The sequence below is a fragment of the Pholcus phalangioides genome, unplaced genomic scaffold, assembly GCF_987345545.1.
Source record: "Pholcus phalangioides strain wild (caught in Gottingen) unplaced genomic scaffold, Ppha-v1.0 ptg000172l_1, whole genome shotgun sequence".
Classification (NCBI taxonomy): domain Eukaryota; kingdom Metazoa; phylum Arthropoda; class Arachnida; order Araneae; family Pholcidae; genus Pholcus; species Pholcus phalangioides.
In genome coordinates this window covers 8,681,663-8,699,482 of record NW_028301637.1, presented here as the reverse complement: position 1 = coordinate 8,699,482, position 17,820 = coordinate 8,681,663, and the positions used below count along the sequence as shown (strand labels likewise).

General features: G+C 38.7%; 1 protein-coding gene across 1 annotated transcript in view; it reads left to right on the top strand.

The window, feature by feature from the left end:
- Positions 1-16,708, top strand: part of LOC149063723 (maltase A2-like) — a 61,831-nt gene extending 45,123 nt beyond the window's left edge. Inside the window, exons 4-5 of the mRNA XM_089255892.1 lie at positions 9,423-10,055; positions 15,829-16,708. Coding sequence (XP_089112018.1) covers positions 9,423-10,055; positions 15,829-16,356 — 1,161 coding nt within the window. The 3' untranslated portion in view covers positions 16,357-16,708. The remainder of the gene's footprint in view (positions 1-9,422; positions 10,056-15,828) is intronic.
- The last annotated feature ends 1,112 nt before the right edge of the window (positions 16,709-17,820 follow it).

Genomic DNA, 17,820 nt, shown 5'->3' with positions numbered 1-17,820 from the left:
CTCTTAAATGTTTGTATGCTGTCATGAATCTTTGATAGTGCTGTCTCCGTCGAGAACCCTTTTCTGAATCCATGTTGTTTATCGCTGATCCACTTCGTTTTCTCGATGTAGTAGTTGATTCTTTGTGTCAGCAATTTTTCGAGAATTTTGCCGATTGTGTTTAGAAGAATTATTGGACGGTATGAATTGATATTGTTCGGATCTTTTCCTGGTTTTAGAAAAAGTATCAGTTGCCCTTTCTTGAATGCTGTAGGGAAAATATTGAAGCTGAGGCATTTATTGAAGAGAGTCAGGAAAAAGAACTTGTGGAAAGCATGTATACTTTTAATCAATGCGTTTGTTATTCCATCAGGACCGGGAGCTTTTTTCACATTTAGTTTATCAATTATTCTATTAATTTCTTGAATTGAGAAAGGTGGATCGTTTCTGGTATCAGTATTCTGCTTATTTCTTGACTGCATTACAGTATTTTCATTTTCCCCATTATTTTTGGGGAAAATTTCTTCTAAAATGTTTTGGGCAGCTTGCAAAGATGTTGTTGGATGATCAGGATTTACGAGGAATGTTTGGGGAAGAAATGAGTTTGTATTTGTGACGGTCTTGTATGCTTTCCCAAAAGGCCGTCGCTTTTTCACAAAATCTCATCCAGCCTTCTTTTTTTGCCCTGTTGATTTTCTTTTTGTATAATGCAATTTCTTTTCGATATAATTGCTTTAACCTTATTTGAGTGTCTGTGTCATTTTCTCTTTCACACCTCCTCTTTAGTGCTCGCAGACGTTTCCTTTCTAACGTTAGTTCATCATTCCACCATGCGAGGTTTTGAATTGGTGAAGGTTTCACTTTTGGAAATGTCTGCTCACACATGTTAGTAATATAGGTCATTAGTTCCTGGCATATTTGTTGGAGGGTTTTGTTGTCTTGACATTTCCTCAAATTGTATTGTATTGTTTCAATTACGCTTTTTGTTTTCAAGATGAAAACCTTTAGCTTCCTCGCTGTTATTTTATATCGTCTCTGTGGCTTTTGGAAAATAGTCACATTCGTTTGTATATAAATGTATTTATGTCCGCTGAGAGTCACTTTCTCGTCCACTTTCCAAGATGTATTCAGTAGTGTTGCATGCGAGTTCGTAATAGTCACATCCGGCCATCCTTTCCCATAATCCGTCTCGAAGGTGGGAGGAGAATTACTATGGTCGAGAAAATATAAATTGTTCCTATTAGAATAATCAATGAGCTTATTTCCTCTAGTATCTGTTCTATGGTCTCCCCAGAGCGGGTGATGACTATTGAGGTCGCCGCACAACAATAAGTTCGCTTGTGTGGACAGTTTCAATAGTTGGTCCATTTCTTTAAGAACATTCTCAACACAATCTTTTGGTGAAGAGTACGCACTAGCTAATATTAGATCATGTTGAGGCTGTGAGATTCTAATCGATGTGATGTTGTTGCTCGTATGATATGTCATAGGGTTAATGTCTGGATTGAGCACCAGGATTGCCGCTTTCCCATTTCTGGACATCCATCTTTTCCATCTTTTCGGAAATCCGCGCAGTGGCTTCCCTGATATTCCTGGCTCCTGCAAGGCAATTATGTCAATCTTATCCTTGATTGCTGTATCTACAAGCAAGTTTATTGCCGCTCTAGTTCGATCTACATTTATTTGTAGTATTTTGAGATTGCCCATTGGAGATGGTGTCATTGAAGAGCATTGAATTTGCTCTTGTCGACATAATCTTGGGTGTTTTTCCCGTCTGCTATTTTGACCTGTTATCCGGGAGTTGGCTATTGCGTCCTTGATGTTATCTTGAGGCATTGTATATCAAATGTAATATTAAAATAGTTATATATATAATAAGCTACCTGACTTATATGTGTAGGAAAACGATGTGTTATCTTGTTATCAATTTCTCAAGTGTAACTTCAACTTGAAATTGTTCGCGACTGCCGAACAACTTCAACTTGAAATTGTTCGCGACTGCCGAACTTATCACCTTTGCAGCCGACGAGTCTGTACATATCAAAGTGATTTGACCTCTATGTTCATCTATTCTAGCACTAGCAATGAGCTCCTGTAGATTGCTGTATTTTAACTGTTCTTCTAAGTCATTCATAACTTGCTTGATGTCCTTTTGGTCAATAGCGTTTAATGTCAGTTTAGATTCATTGATATCGGCATACTTATGCACGGTATTACAAGCTCTTGAGGTTAGATTTCTCTGGTTAGCACAAGAGATTCCTGCATATGTAGTACGACTGCTTCGAATTTCACTATGATTCTTAAGATGACAACGATTGTAGAAAACCAAGCCGGATCCAAATCTGAATGCCGAAGAGGCCTCTCTCTTATAATTCTGTTCCTCGGACTCATAGACAATATCACCCAAGAGGTTTGGATTTTTCTGATACATTGCTGTTGTTTTATTATTGAAAGTACGTCCAAAGTTCTTGTTATTTGAAGTTTTAACCCCTGCATATGTTTGCGGTTGAGGTCGGTGCTGTTTAAAACCATCGGTCCCTGGGCACACAACATATATGTACTGCCGGAGGCTTCGGTTGTTGAGTATAAATCTTTGGATGTTTTTACAGTCTTCTTTAGTGTAACAATCAACTGCCGTACCATTTCTAATATGTCTGATGTTGTGAATTTTTTTCTCAAATTTTTTGATAATAATTTGGTTGTTACTGTTACTTTGATGTGGTTGAGCCAATCTGTTCTTGTATAACAGCACTGAATAGATCTGCCGATTCTTGTTTTTCCTCTGCTTCTTCCTGTAGCTGACTTCTTGGTAAGGATTTTCCGTATTGGAAGAGATCTCGTCAAGTATGACATATGAAGATGAACTGTCATTCAATTCAGCTACGTGATTTGATATTACAGAGTCCTTTTGTTGAGGAGGGGAAGGTATGGGAATTGATATCTGTGTGATTTTTTCAGAATTAGCCACAATGGGCAAATTCTTCTCTGCCGATTTTCTCGCAGTTCCATGTTGTTTTTCAAGGCATTGCCCTTGTGGTGATGGGGAGTCTGTTTGTGTCAAACCACTGAGTTCTTGTTTTATAGTCTCCTCAATCCATTCCACAATAGAATCTATCATAGAGTTGGTTTTTTCCAGTGACGCTGCAGGGAGGTTGTAATTATTGCTTAACCACTGTTCAAGTCTTGCCCGAGTTCCAACTCCAGAGATGTAGGTGTTGACAGCTTTAATACTAGTTGCAGTGTTAATTGATGTGGTTGCAGATGGAGATAATGTAACTTTCTCTGATTGTGGCAGATCATGCGATACTTCTGGAATGTTGGTGTTGACTCCAGCCTCTCTGTGAGTTGCTTTGGCGACATCTCTTTGTGGTTTTGGAGGTTGTTGTGGTGCTCTGTTGCGCATCTCACCCATATTGCTAATCTGCTGTTGGAGAAGTTTCTCGATCTGTGGTTGAGCTGAGAGACGGTCTTGGTGAGACTGAGTAAAAAAATGTGGTGTAGTCGAAGTGAGCGTTTGTTCCTGAGGAGAAGATATTTCTGTTTGGCAGAAGTTGTCCCTAGTAGATTTGAGGATGTTGTCTGCCCAGATATTGATTGCATCAATTATTTTATTGCTTCTTTTGCGTTGTTTAGCGGGAATGCAGAACCCTACATTTCCTCTGGCTTTATCACTTGTATAGGAGTTCAAAATTTCCCGAAGCTCCTCCAGGAGTACGTGTACATTTGGTTGGAGTGTCTTATGTGCTGAAAAATCACTTGAGATTGAAGTAGTGACACCCATCGTTTTTTGTGCATATACTTGTTGACCGTTGAGTTTGGATATGACTTCAGATGATGCTTGTTGAGAAGGTAAGGTTACAGAATTATTTTTACTCAAATTATCACTGGATTGCATTTCTGTTATCAAAATGGGCTTGAGGAGATCCTCAGAATCTCCTTGACCCCTAGATATGGCAAGGTTCTTGTCTTTTTCCTTAAGTCTTGATGAACTTCGTCTGACAGGTTTTTCAGCGGAGTTGGGTGTTTCTAACCGACGAGAAGTTTTTTTGGTATTCTTGATCTGAGAGCAAAGTTTGTCTTCATATTGAGTTTGTTTTTTCACCCTTATCTCAAGGTTCTCTTTTTTTCCCTTGGAGGTTTTTAAACTTTCTGTTTCTTGGGAAATGTTCATATTGGCAGCATTGTTCTCCTCACTCTTTTTCTTAACTTGAGACTTGACGTTTTGTTTACCTGAACTTTTCTTTTTTTTTCCACTCTTATAACTTTTGGAATTTTTATGTGAAGTGAGGTTCTGTATTTCTGCTGACTTCTCTTGTAAGAGAAAGTGGCTTTTATCAAGTTTCTCTTTCTTGAAGTCTAAAAAGTCAAGCATTGTCTGAAGTTCCTTGTCGTTCCCGGTGTAATCAATTCCCTCTGGTAGAGAATCCATATAACTGCCTTCATCCCATGATTCAACTGATGAGTCCATTATTTTCGAAGGAAAGTGATTGAGTTGTTGGACCGTCGATGTATTTAGTGAGAGAGAAGTTCCTTTCGAGTGAGATTCAGGGTCACAAGATATGTCAGTATTTAGTTTACCAAGCTGTTTGCGCCGACAAGAAGGTGGTGTGTTTGAAACACCCAACTGACTTTGCGAATCATTGTAATTGAGATCATCAGTAGAGAGGAGTGTCTTTGATTCACTGCCCTGTTCCTGTTCCCCGGAATTACTCGCCATTTCTTCTACAGAGGAAGTCTGTAGATCATGTAGAGTGTTATTATTCAATACCATTGAGGGTTCAGTTTTCGTTTCCGTTGTTTCAAGATCTATGTTTTGTGTCTTTTCTGTCAATGGGATTTTCACTGCTACTTGACTTGTAAATGTAATCGGTTCATTAGAGGCATCAGTTGCTCGAAAGACTCTCCTCTGACATTCTGAATCTTCTATGCTGAACTTGAGCGAGTCTTGCTTTTCTAGTTGTTCATTATGCGCAAATGAAGATGTTTTCTGTATGTTGAAAATACCCATTTTATGTTTCCGTTTTATCAGCTCTGCTTTATTCGAAATTGATGTTTGTGAGTTGCAGGAATTCAGTTTGTAGACCACGTCTGACGTTGACGACGAAGATGAGAGGGAGCCAATCGATGAGTTTGACGACGAGATGGAGACATCTGATTTTTCCGATGTTACTAAACGGGAGCTAATATTGAAGGTTTCATTGAAAGACCTGGCCAAATTTTTAAAGACTTGGTGAATTTTGGAGGCTTTCTTGTTGATTGGATGATCTCTCTGGTCTTTTTTCTTTTTATCCCGTTCATTGTGCTCGCTTCTCTCAAGATCTAGTATTGGATTTGACGTGTTCATGTCCTTATGGAATGGGTGATCTGTACAGTCTGGTTGATTTGAAGTTCCCACAAGGGTATCTTTTTTGTCCATGTTTGAATCAAAAGCTGGGATCCCTACAGGTGTCTTATTTGACTTATCCATAGTCAGTACAAAACTATTAACGGCACTACCAATTATGAAGAATATTAGCACATGAGAAACGTATGCGTGACCTGACTGAATGGTCACCAAATCAAATCCGTTCACAAAAATTAAAGTAAAATGTTCAAAAATGAAAATTCAGTACAAAACTATTAACACCATGAGAAACATATAAATATAATAAACATAATAATAAACTTATAATACCAATTATAAAGAATATTAACACATGAGACACGTATGCGTGACCTGACTGAATGGTCACAAAATCAATCCGTTCACAGAAATTATAGTAAAATGTTCAAAAATGAAAGTTCAGTCCAAAACTATTAACACCATTACCAATTATAACGAATAACCACACATGAGAAACATGTATGCGACTCGACTGAATGGTCGCCAAATGAAAATCGTTCACAAAAAATTATAGTAAAATGTTCAGAAATGAAAATTCAGCACAAAACTATTAACACCACTACGAATTATGAACACCAATGCATGAGAAACATGTGTGACCCGGTTGAATGGTCACCAAATGAAATTCGTTCACAAAATATTAATAGTATAATGTTCGTCAAAAAACTTTTACCATGGCAAAAGAAAATCAGTTAAAGAAACAATTCCGGACGTCAAACACCAAACATGACAAAATGCAGTGGAAAGTCCAAAAACCATTTACATGTATAATAAAACTTGTCACCTGGTTCGAAAATGGCGAGTCATACACACAACATTGGATTCTTTTTACAAAATCATATCTCCCCAATTATAAGAGTTATGGCAACGATTAACAGGTTCAATTATAGCAAATGTTCTGGTTAATGATCTCTGCTATCAAGTTTCGAAAATCACTCACCCCTATCATGTCCAAACTGTCCTCAAATGTAGTTCACCTTCACCGCTTGAAAACCATTGAAGTTTATATCCGGAGTTTGTAATCATACCATCCACTTCGAACTACTTGGAATGTTTGAATGATCTTCATACCGTTTTGAAGCTGACATTCCCGCCGACAAATCAAATGAAAAATTTACACCGATTGTCACTGAAAATTTCCAGTCATTGATAGCGGAAGATGGTAACCGTCGCCCGTTGATCGCGACTGCACCGATATAGCACGTGTGGCATTAACAATATCCAAATTTTTTTCCTACATCACACCACCACACAACTCCACATATGTGAACCCCCACTCCTACACTTAATAGGCAATAATTACGCATTTACGGCCTGCCATAACCTAATATTCACGTTTTAAAACAAAATTTTTAACGGAGCACGAAAATAAACAAACTGCCTCCATTGTGACTTGACTGCACTCCCAATTTATTCATAAAAATTGCTTTTATTTTGGGTTGCTAAATATTCGAATTTTTATTGCATTTCCATATTTTTATGGTTATTTCGGGTTTTTTTCATCCATCTCGTTGGGCAGCTTGCCAGTTTTTGCCTTTGCATTTGTATTTTTATTTGTATAAAACATGTGTTTGTTATTTCGTTTTCAGTTTTCAAGCATATAGTTATTGCTCATAGTCCACATATTCATCATGTGGTAATGCAAATGCTTTTTAAATGTGATTCAACGTTAAACATTGGTAAATTATGAAGAAACACATCTTAACTCGTTCAACGTTTCTGACGTAATATTGCGTCGGAAGTTCTATGAACAAAAATGCAAAACAGCATTCTTTCACTTGCCAAGTGTACGCGCCGATTTCAGATAAGAAGGAACTTCGACAATTTTTGTTTTGTTAGTAGGGAAAAATACATTTTTATCTCGAAATTTTTTTCCTTTTTTTCCTATGTTTGTTTTTGCTTGTGTACATTAGAATACTTTCGCAGAGAGAGGATTTAAATCTTACTAGTGTGTTTGCATTATCCAATTATGTAGTAATAATATCAAGTACGATATGGAAAGGCCTGAAATTATTGAAAATATTGGGAGGACACAAAAGTAGTGTGGGGCGGGGGCTCAAACCCAATATTTCTATCGATATTATCGAGATGAGGGCAAATATTGAGCGGGCTTGGATTGATGGATCGGATACTAGTTTACGGCTGAATTGCGTCTAGTTTACGACAAAATTCGGCATTATACAGGGTGTAACTTAACTGATGGTCAGAACTGTAAGAGGTGATAGAGTTCGCAAAAACAAACAACTTTCACCATGCAATTTGGGGTCAGAATTAAATCCGCACCTGGCACCTGGCACCTGGTGGTGAAAATGAAGAACACAGTAAAGAGACGAATAATTAAGAACAAAGAATCTTTATTATATCGAAACTTTTACAACAAACGCTCAGACGTAGCGACCACCAGCTGCAATACAGGCGTCACATCGGCGAACGGATAGCAGCTGAATGACGGGTTCTGCGAAAGACGAGGTTTCATCCACTTCAGAGAAAGCGCCCTATCTGCTCTGCGCTTGCTTTCCGACCCCATATTGTATCGTGAAAGTTGTCTGTTTTGGCGAGTTCTATCACCCCTTATAGTTCTGACCATCAGTTTAATTACACGCACGCTGTATAGAGTTCAGCTCGACATTACAATGTATAGTTATTTGTCCATTTATATTATACCCGATAGTTTTTTTTTTTCCGACGAGATATTATACTTGAGGATTATTTTCAAATTTTGTATTTTTTATTCGAAGTTTCATTCCACGTGGATGCATAATGCCAGAATCTAAAGGTCAGTTCAAATGGAGAGAGACTAAATTCATGGGAGTCGAAAGATCAGACCCATGGTGTTTGGATTGAGCTTCATGAAAAAAATTCTTATTTCTGACGAAGTTCTTCTGGCATATTATCGGACACATGACAAAAAACAACAGGGGTACTCGAGAGAGCAACCATGCATCTCCGACACAACAGTTACCTACGAAGTTTTACCTACGAACAGTTTTACCTACGAAGTTATATAAACAGAGTCTAATGTATGAAGATTGAAAATCTCTCGTTTGAAAACACACCTCGTTTTTTTTTAAACGAGAAACAAATGAGAGATATCAAATACTTGTTCCTTTGCCGAAAATCGCTACACGATGTGATGACTAGAGCACGGATTATATACACTAAAAAAGTGCCAAAATATGCTTTAAAAATAAGCAAATATGCACTTAAAAATGTCAAAATATGCACTTAAAAATGTCAAAATATGCACTTAAAAATGTCAAAATATGCACTTAAAAATGTCAAAATATGCACTTAAAAATGTCAAAATATGCACTCAAAAATGTCAAAATATTCACTTAAAAATTTCAAAATATGCACTTAAAAATGTCAAAATATTCACTTAAAAATATGAAAATATGCACTTAAAAATGTCAAAATATGCACTTAAGAATGCCAAAATATGCGCTTAAGAATGCCAAAATATGCATCAAAAAATTCAAAATGTGCATAAAAATGGCCAAAATACGTATAAAAAACCAAAATATGCATTAAAAAGTCCCGAAAAGTCAAAAATTCCAAAATATGTACCAAAATCGAGAAAATATATACATTAAAGAAAAAAAATATATACCAATGTATATTTCCTACTTTTTAGTATATATTCATTTCAAAAACATATATATACACTTCCATATGCAAATAACGGTCAGACTTTTGACGGGCCTTTCTGTAATTAATTTATAGTGTGATGAGAAATGTCCCGGGCTCCAGGGATAGAGCCCTGTAAGCCCCCCCCCCCTTTGTGCGGGCCATGCGTGCAGCATATAAAAAGTAATCTCCAGCTAGAATAAACTATTTTTCCCCATATTCTCAAAAAAATCCCAGGTTTCCCCTTTTGGTGGATCCATTGGGCGGGGGGCGGGGGAAATACATTTCATTTAAAGAAGGAGCGGGAAAAAAACACTGTGGAGAGGTTAAAATCCTTTGGAAAGAAATAATGTTTCTTTTTGAATATGGAATCGTATTGAAAGTGTTCATTTTTTGTTGTATGATTGACGATGTAACTTTTTGTTTGTTTCAGGTTGAGCCTCCAATGGAGAAGTCGAGCCTCAGGACCAGGCTGAGGGATCGCGCAAACCCTCACCGTACTTTCGGCAGCCATATCTACCTCAACTGGTCCAACATTTACGTCCAAGACGAAATGCTCCAAGTCCTACGCTTCTGGCTGTCGCTAGGTGTCGACGGGTTTTATATGAAGCACCTGGAAGAGATGAAACTGGGAACAGACGGTGACATGTTCGGCATACTCTCAACATGGAGGGAAGCTCTAGACGAATTCGGTGACAACACAACCAGGCGGATATTGGTCATTTCGTCGCAGAGCCTGCAGAAACTCCAAGATATGTACAGACCATCTGATTCGATTGCGTCTTTCTTCGACGCTGTCGATGTCGGAGTAGATTTCTCTGTCGGTGACTTCGAGAAGATGTCGGACAAGGTGACGGAGATCAGGACTTGGGTCGGAGAGTTTTCCAAGCCACCCTGTATCTGGTGGCACTTTGGAAGCGTTGAAACGACTCGCCTGGCTTCTAGGATCGGCGAAAAGTTTACCGTGAATGGGATTTTCGTCCTGACGCTTCTTCCCGGGACTATGTCTATTTTCTACGGAGATGAGATCGGTCTTAAGGATTCCTACGAAACATCTTCGAGTAAAGTAAGTGAAGATGAATTTGCTTTCACATAACAGTCGAGAGAAAAATCTAATCTTTCTTTTAAAATAGGACGTTATAAAAGCAAAACGAACATTTCAGGGAAACAAACTTTTTGGATACTAATACCGCTGGAAATCTCATTAACGAATATAAAGTCAACGCTAGTTTTAACGACCCCCCCCCCCCACCGTTCCGTCGAAAACGAGCGTTATATCGGAGGGTCGTTATATATAAAGGAAAAACCATGTAGGTTTTAGTCGTTATATGAAAACGTTTGGGATTTATCCTACTGGTAGTTGCAATGGAATGGTCGCTACAACGTGGGGTCATTATCATGGCCCCCCACGAGAGCGGGGCTGACAGGGCTCTAGCCCTACACTTTGATCTTAGCCAAAAGGCAGAGAAGCGATAGGGCTCTAGCCCTAGTGCCCGAGACTATTGACATAATTTTTTGTTCTCTCACGCTGTAAATTAACTATAGAAGGGGGCCCGCCAAAGGTTCCAGCCTATAGGCCCTGCTCCAGGATGTGGGGGGCCATGGTCTTTATCATCGCTAACGAGCGTTGTCGTTCCTATCACTTGAATTAGGTGAAACCACCTAGTTTTCATTTAAGTGAACCGTTAATTTGCCGCGGGCCGTTTAAGTGCCTTGGAATTATGCCACGGGTCACTCAAGGGATTTGTATATATGGCGCGGGTCACTGAAGTGATCTATAAATGCGCCACTTAGTTCATTTTCACAAAATTAAGATTGATGTCGCGGGCCACATCAGGTGAAATAACGGGACCCACTTGGCCCTCGGGGTCATGGGTCCGATGGACACATGGGTCATCATGTCAAAAAACACACGTTTCATTTCATACATCCAATGGATTTTATCATCGACTGATAAGCTTTCTTATTATACATTGCCCGTAACCCAAGACCCGAAATCGGTTCGCTTAAGAGTCGAATGAATCACGGTTTCTCGCATAAAAATGAGTACTTTTAGGGGAAAGAGGGGGGCACGTAATGGTTGTATTTTGTTGTTGTTGTTCTTTTCTTTGCTTGCTCCCGGAATCATTTTGTTGGGCGTGGTTGAGAAGATGTAAACTAATGGTTGCAGAGGGAGATAAAGTGCGAAACAGAAGACACACAGATATAGGGTTGCGAGTGTGTGTTGCCTTCTCTCTCTCTCTCTCACCTTCTTTCTTCTACCTTCGTGGTCCTTAACTCGATGCAACTTTGCTCCTTGGGATCGATACCATTTATTTTAGCTCTTCCTCTCGAATACCGAACTCGTTTCCTTGCAGTTTGGAGATTCAAGCGTGTCGTAATCCATTTTGCTTAAATGATTTTACCTACAGAAATTGAAAGAAAAAACATGGATTGTTCTAGAGTTTGGCCAGACGTAATAAACGTAATATGTCCCGAAAAATACGAGAGATGTTCGGAAGGTAAAGATAAAGCGGCTGCTGTTTATTCAAAACTTTTTCGTTTGACGGAACTACAAATTATCGACTGATTCATGAGTTATTTTTCTACGTAATTGCCACCATTGTCCCTTTACTTGAATCTAGGTACTTGTTTTTTGTCCCCCGGTGTTATGGCAGGTTTCCGCCGGCTACCGAAACCGCATTGTAATTTCGCTTTCTACAGCATCATCGTCATTGAGAGTACCTAGAAGGTGTTCGATTTCAGCTACCTGGTGAACGAGTGAAAGAAATTTTTCCTGCAGCTCCTCAACTTCGAGAGCGAAATAAGTGCCGAATTTTTATCAAAAATGTCTTGCAAAAAACGTTGCAAACACTGGCAATACATCCATGGTAAGAGTTTCGAGCAGTGCCGTCTTAAGGCATGAGCCTACCCGGGCACGGCACGGGGGCCTCAAGCGAAGAAGGGGCCTCCCAAAAATGAGATCTGGTTGAAGTTTTCAAGAATCTGCCTCGTAGGGCCTCAGAAAAATCACTTGGCCGGAGTCCCATGTGATGCTCTTAAGACGGCCCTGGCTTCGAGTCGATAGTCAGCAAAAAGCAGATTTAAAAAAGATAAGGCGCCGCTATTTTCCTTAGGTGTGTCACGTCATCCAAGTGTGTGTGTGTAGCCCGCACATCTCTCAATTCAAACTACCACAGGTGAAAAGTTACTATTTTACCAAAAACCAACTCTGGTCATATCGCTCTATTGCAATTTACTGCCGTTGATGAAATGGATTGGAAATAAAGGCGCTGTCAATCGTTAGTCACCTCAAGCTCGTTAGGGAAAATATCTTATCTATATCCTCCTTCGGGTTTGAACCCGGGACCGTGATAGCAACCTTCATGGTGGTAGACGAGCACCTTGCCACCACGCCACTCGGGCGCCGCATGCGAAGTTACTGGGAACACCGAGCAGAAAATATTCAGGAACATTCGCCTTTGGGATGCATGGGGTCCACTCCGGTCAAGACTCCCACTTTTGGTGAAAAAAAATACTACATAAAATAAATACTATACTGATACCTCTAAAACATTTTGTTTGATAATACAAGGATTTTTGTGCAGTTGCCGTAAATGGACACTTCACCATTGATCTTGTAAATCCCTCTTACCTCTTATCGCATTCTCGAGCTTGAATTTATTCTACGAGGAAAACTATATACCGTTATTACTTGCTCCAAATATTTCTAAAGCGCTTCAGGGAGCTCGTACACCATTTTCCTCAAATAAAATCACCGTTTTATAACAACGGAAGCTTTAAAGTCGGAAAAATCGTCAACTAAGTTACAAAAAGATTGCGGAGGTGGATACGAACACACACACATACACAGAGATGAGATGAAAAAAAAAAGAAAGAAATCGATTGCCCACTTGGTTTGTGTGTGACAGCAGGTGTCAAGGCTTCCGCTTCTTTTACGATTTCCGGGAAACTGAGATTTTCACGAATCGCCAACAAAATGAGAAAAGTGATGCGACAGAAGATATTGTTGGCGCTCCTGGGAATAGGCTCTCCTTACAAAATGAAAGAAAATCCAATTTATATTTTTGTTTTGCTGCACAAAATGCAATTTCATGGATATTTCCTATCCTCGGGTATTTGGGTATTTACTTCCGATGCCCACTCTGTAAGATTCCCCCCCCCCACCCACCCACCATTAGGGATTTCACGATAGGCGTTTCTTAGAAACGAAATTCAGATGGGGATTAACGAATACTCGAGAATCATACAAGGGAAAGATCCCCGAAATCCATCCCCTGCCATTCGGCCCACCTCTTTAATTTGCATGCACAGAGCTGCTATCTTGCGAAAGTGCCAGGAAACTTCAGAACCATTCAGTTGACTACTTGCAGTGACGCAGTTGCTTTGCTCTCGACATTACGCTTTCATTTTTCAAAAATTGTGTGTGTTTTTGTTATACGGAAAGTTTTTATTATTTAGTGATTGATAATTCTGTGTTCACACAGATGACAAAATGCTATGAGTCACTTTTTTTTGAAATTGTGCAATGGCAATTTTTAAATAATATTTTGTCAATATGCGATACTGTGGCTCTTTGACTTACTACAATTTGCCTCCGTTGTTTCCTCATGAACTGAGAGAGAAAGACAAAATTCTGCCACCTTCCAAAATTTTAATGAACGGGACTCCGGAAGGCGAACACCTATTTTTTTGGGAAAAGTGACTTATTGCATTTTGCCATCTGAACACATAATTATAGATCACTAGCGGTACTTGAATATATTGCGTTGCATAGTTGTGCAGCTGCAGTCGTTCAGGCAGGAGCAGTCACAATTTTCGGTATAACTGAATTCGCGTAAATCCATCCTCTCTGAGTATCAGAGGGAAACTCATCATGTCTTGATGAGTTATACGTATTTGTTATACGAAGTGATTATAAAAAAACTATCCCGACATATGGGCCCCTAACTATCATACCATTCACAGAAACTGAATGAAATTTTGGCATAAGGTATTTTGATGTATGCGCTCAAGAATGCTATGGAAAACAACAGTGTCACTCTAACAGTTACGGTTACAGGGAAAAAATTTCGAAAATATCAAATGGCAACACCAAGTTTTTTGTATTGGAATGCGATCTCCATACTGAAAAACACTAAATAGCGTTGGAATGGCACCTGTAGCACGAAAATCCCCGGAGTTAGGCAAGGAAAAAGTAAAAAGGACTTTGCCGTGCACCAGAGCATTAATGTTTCATTCGTCACACCGTTTCCCAGCCTGATTAGTCCTCCACAAGGTCATTTGGAAAATTTGTGAAACACAATAAAATGCTTTATTTTATGCTGCTTCTCTGTCCTTATTGGTTGTCCTCACTTTTAGCCTATCTACCGCCGGTGATTTTCATGCTACAGTTGCCGTTCGAACGCTATTTAGGGTTTTTCACAACGGAGATCACATTCCAATACAAAAAACTTGGTGTTGCCATTTGATATTTTCGAAATTTTCTCACTGTAACCGTAACTGTTAGAGTGACACTGTTGTTTTCCATATCATTCTTGAGCGCATACATCAAAATACCTTATGCCAAAATTTCATTCAGTTTCTGTGAATGGTATGATAGTTAGGGGCCCATATGTCGGGATAGTTTTTTTATAATCACCCCGTATGTAGACTTGAACTTGATCCCTAGATAGAATGCGGAAAGAAAGCTGCTCTATTTGCTAGATTTTCGCATGGAAAAAATAGCAGAAAAATATAGGGAATTGAACTTAGAGCACTTAGCCAAACCGCAACAAGTATTTTCAGTGCATTACAATGTGGCACAAGGGTTTCCCTGATTATAAAAAAAAACAGAGCAATTATTTTTTGTATAAAGCTTTGAGTTCTGTGAATTAAAATTACTGATTCAAAATAATAATAGATGTATAATTATCGTTGGACTTTCGTCCTTACTTTTCGGATTAAAATTTTGTTTCCTTGTTTTTTTTACCAAAACTCATTAAATCTGAGAAAGAATAAAATTGTGTAAATGATCATGCGCTTGTCGGAAACACATCCACCAATTGTGCAAGAAACAATTTTGTCAATAGAAGTTCTTTTATTTAGTTGATGTTTTGGCAATATTATACAATGGAAATATTATATTATATATAAGAATGGCTGCTCTTTAGTTGTACCAGGGCCGTAACTAGGGGGAGGGCAGGGGACAACTGTCCCGGGAGTCAAAATTTAGGGGGCGTCAGTTTTAGGTGGGAACAAAGAACACCATATTACAAAATTATCGAATTTTAAAGTTGTGTGGGCGGAAAAATTATGTTTGCCCCGGGTGACAAAAATCCTAGTTATGGACCATCAAGTGAATTATACTTGCACCATATGTGGGATACTGATTTGCCATCACTCATTCATTTTAATATGGGGGAAGGGGAGTTCTTGGTTAAAAGCCCTTTTATCTACAAGAAAAATGCTCGCAAATCTGTTGTACATCAGAATCTGTGAGCTATTTCACAGATCCTGCTGTTTTTTCGTCAGTGACGGAATATCTCGCAAATAATGATATGCAGTGTGATGCTCAGATATCTCGCGGAACCTGATGCGTTGTTTTTCAGCATTGAAGAGGTGTATCTCGCAAATCACGATATGTTGTACATCGGAATTTTTGAGCTATTTCGTGAAACCAGATGCGTTGTATTCTGGCATGACGAAATACCTCACAATACATCGACAATCGATGTATCATGATGTGATGAAATGTCATGATGCGTTGTACTCTGGCATTGACATGATATATCGAGTATATCAAAATGTGTTCAATTGGACTTCCCTCACTTATTCTCATGTTTTTCCCAATCTCACAGGTGTACAAAGGTGGACAACTCACTCTAATGCAATGGTCGGCATCGGCAAATGGGAACTTTACTCACGGCAACGTGAAGCCGTGGCTGCCCGTCCACCCGGACTTTTCGAGAGCTGACTTCGGACAGAGAACCAAGGGAATCGTCGACTTAGGCCGTCTGTTCTATTTGAAAAAGTCCATTTTACACGAGGTGACCCAGGCCGGGTCAAAGTTGCCAGGCCGAGTCCTGGGCTTAATCCAAAGCAGCAAAAAATATGCCCAGTCGAAATACAGCTGGTCCAGAGATCCCGCAACCGACGTGCTGGTCGTAGAAAAACTCCGCTACAACCAAAAACAAGCGCTACTCGTGTCCAATTTCGGTAAGAGTCCCGCCAAGATGGACTCTGTGCCTCATCTGAAAGACGATGGTTTCTTTGACGTCCGTGGACTCAGGCTGGTTTTCTCCACAGACACCAGTTTTCCACAGTTTGATGTCACAAAGGGAGTCTTGCATCCGGGCCATTCGGTAATTTGCATCTATGACTCGTGAGTAATTGTCACGATGCAAACGTCTCGCGCCTAAGAATAGCCCAAAATGGCTTTTACAGTCGTCCGAATGACGTCATCATTCTAGTCACGGTCTCTGTTTTTAAAAGAATGAAACATTTCATTTGAAAAGTGAAGCATTTTAATGTACACTATCGAACTCGATTGTGCTACATCAAGGGAATTTTACCACATTCATCCATTTTTTATGTCAGTCCAATATACAAATATTGTATTCCTTTTTTCGAAAGAAATTTCATTCATTATAGAGGATATAATTGACATTATTCATATGTGGAACCGATATCGTTCATGTCATCATTAAGTCCGTTCATTAAAACTGTTTGAAACACTTGTGTGGGACTGATAACTATATATGCTTTGTTTTTCAATGGGAATCATGTAAACACGAAGAATTTCATTACAAATGATGAGCATAATTTCTAGATTTTTTGGTAAATATTTACAGTATGTTAAGGGGTCTCTTACATAGAAAAAACTTTATTTAGAAATATTATTTATAAAAAATTATTTATATATATCTACTGATTTACTTCAAATTTCTGAAACATATATTTGATTGCGTATGCTATCAGATGCCAGTACAAAATTTTACCAGAGTACTAGAGTTTTTATAAATTTTCAATCAACTGCATTAAAAACAGTTTGCGCGTACGATAAAATTTCATGAAATCAATGTAATTGAATGAAAAATGATTCAAAATAAAGGAAACTGTTCTGTTCATAAAATGACGAAAAAGATTTGAGATTCATTCATAAATAATTGAGATAAAAAAAATTTCATCCGGAGCGGAGCCAAGTGAGTTGGTGAGTGACCGTATGAGCTGAGGTTGAAGCAACCGAGTGACAACATTACGGCTCTGAAATGCAGGCATTTACATTTCACAATTTGTGAACCATGCCCTCAATTATTGGCGATAAATGCTGCAAACTTCAAAGTCAAATATATCTCCGTTAATATTGCATTTAAAAAGTCTGCATTTTTTTTGTAAATGACTTCTCAGAGCCCATTTACATTACACTAAATGGAAGATTAGCACACACAGGAGCATCGTCTTATTTTGAGTAACCGTACGTCATTTGAAAAGTCTTTATAATTGAAAGTATGTTTCTAAAGCCACCGCTTGCAGAGATATTAACTGTGCAAACAATTTGAGACAGCCTCTACAAAGAACACCAAAAAAGATTTCAAAAGTAAATTAGTGGAATATGTGTGCCTTGCATTTCCCTCATAACTTCCGACGTAATATCGCGTCAAAAACATTCGAGAGGTTAATTCCCAGTGGTGTAACTCAAGTAATTTTGCTTTCAAGGTTTGGGAAACAGAATTTTTATCTTATAAAACAAACACGTGATTGTTAATTAAAAATGTGGATATTAATCAGGAAATGTAAAAAATGGTGATGTAATGGTAATTGATGCATACGGTCAAAAATGCGTGCAACGG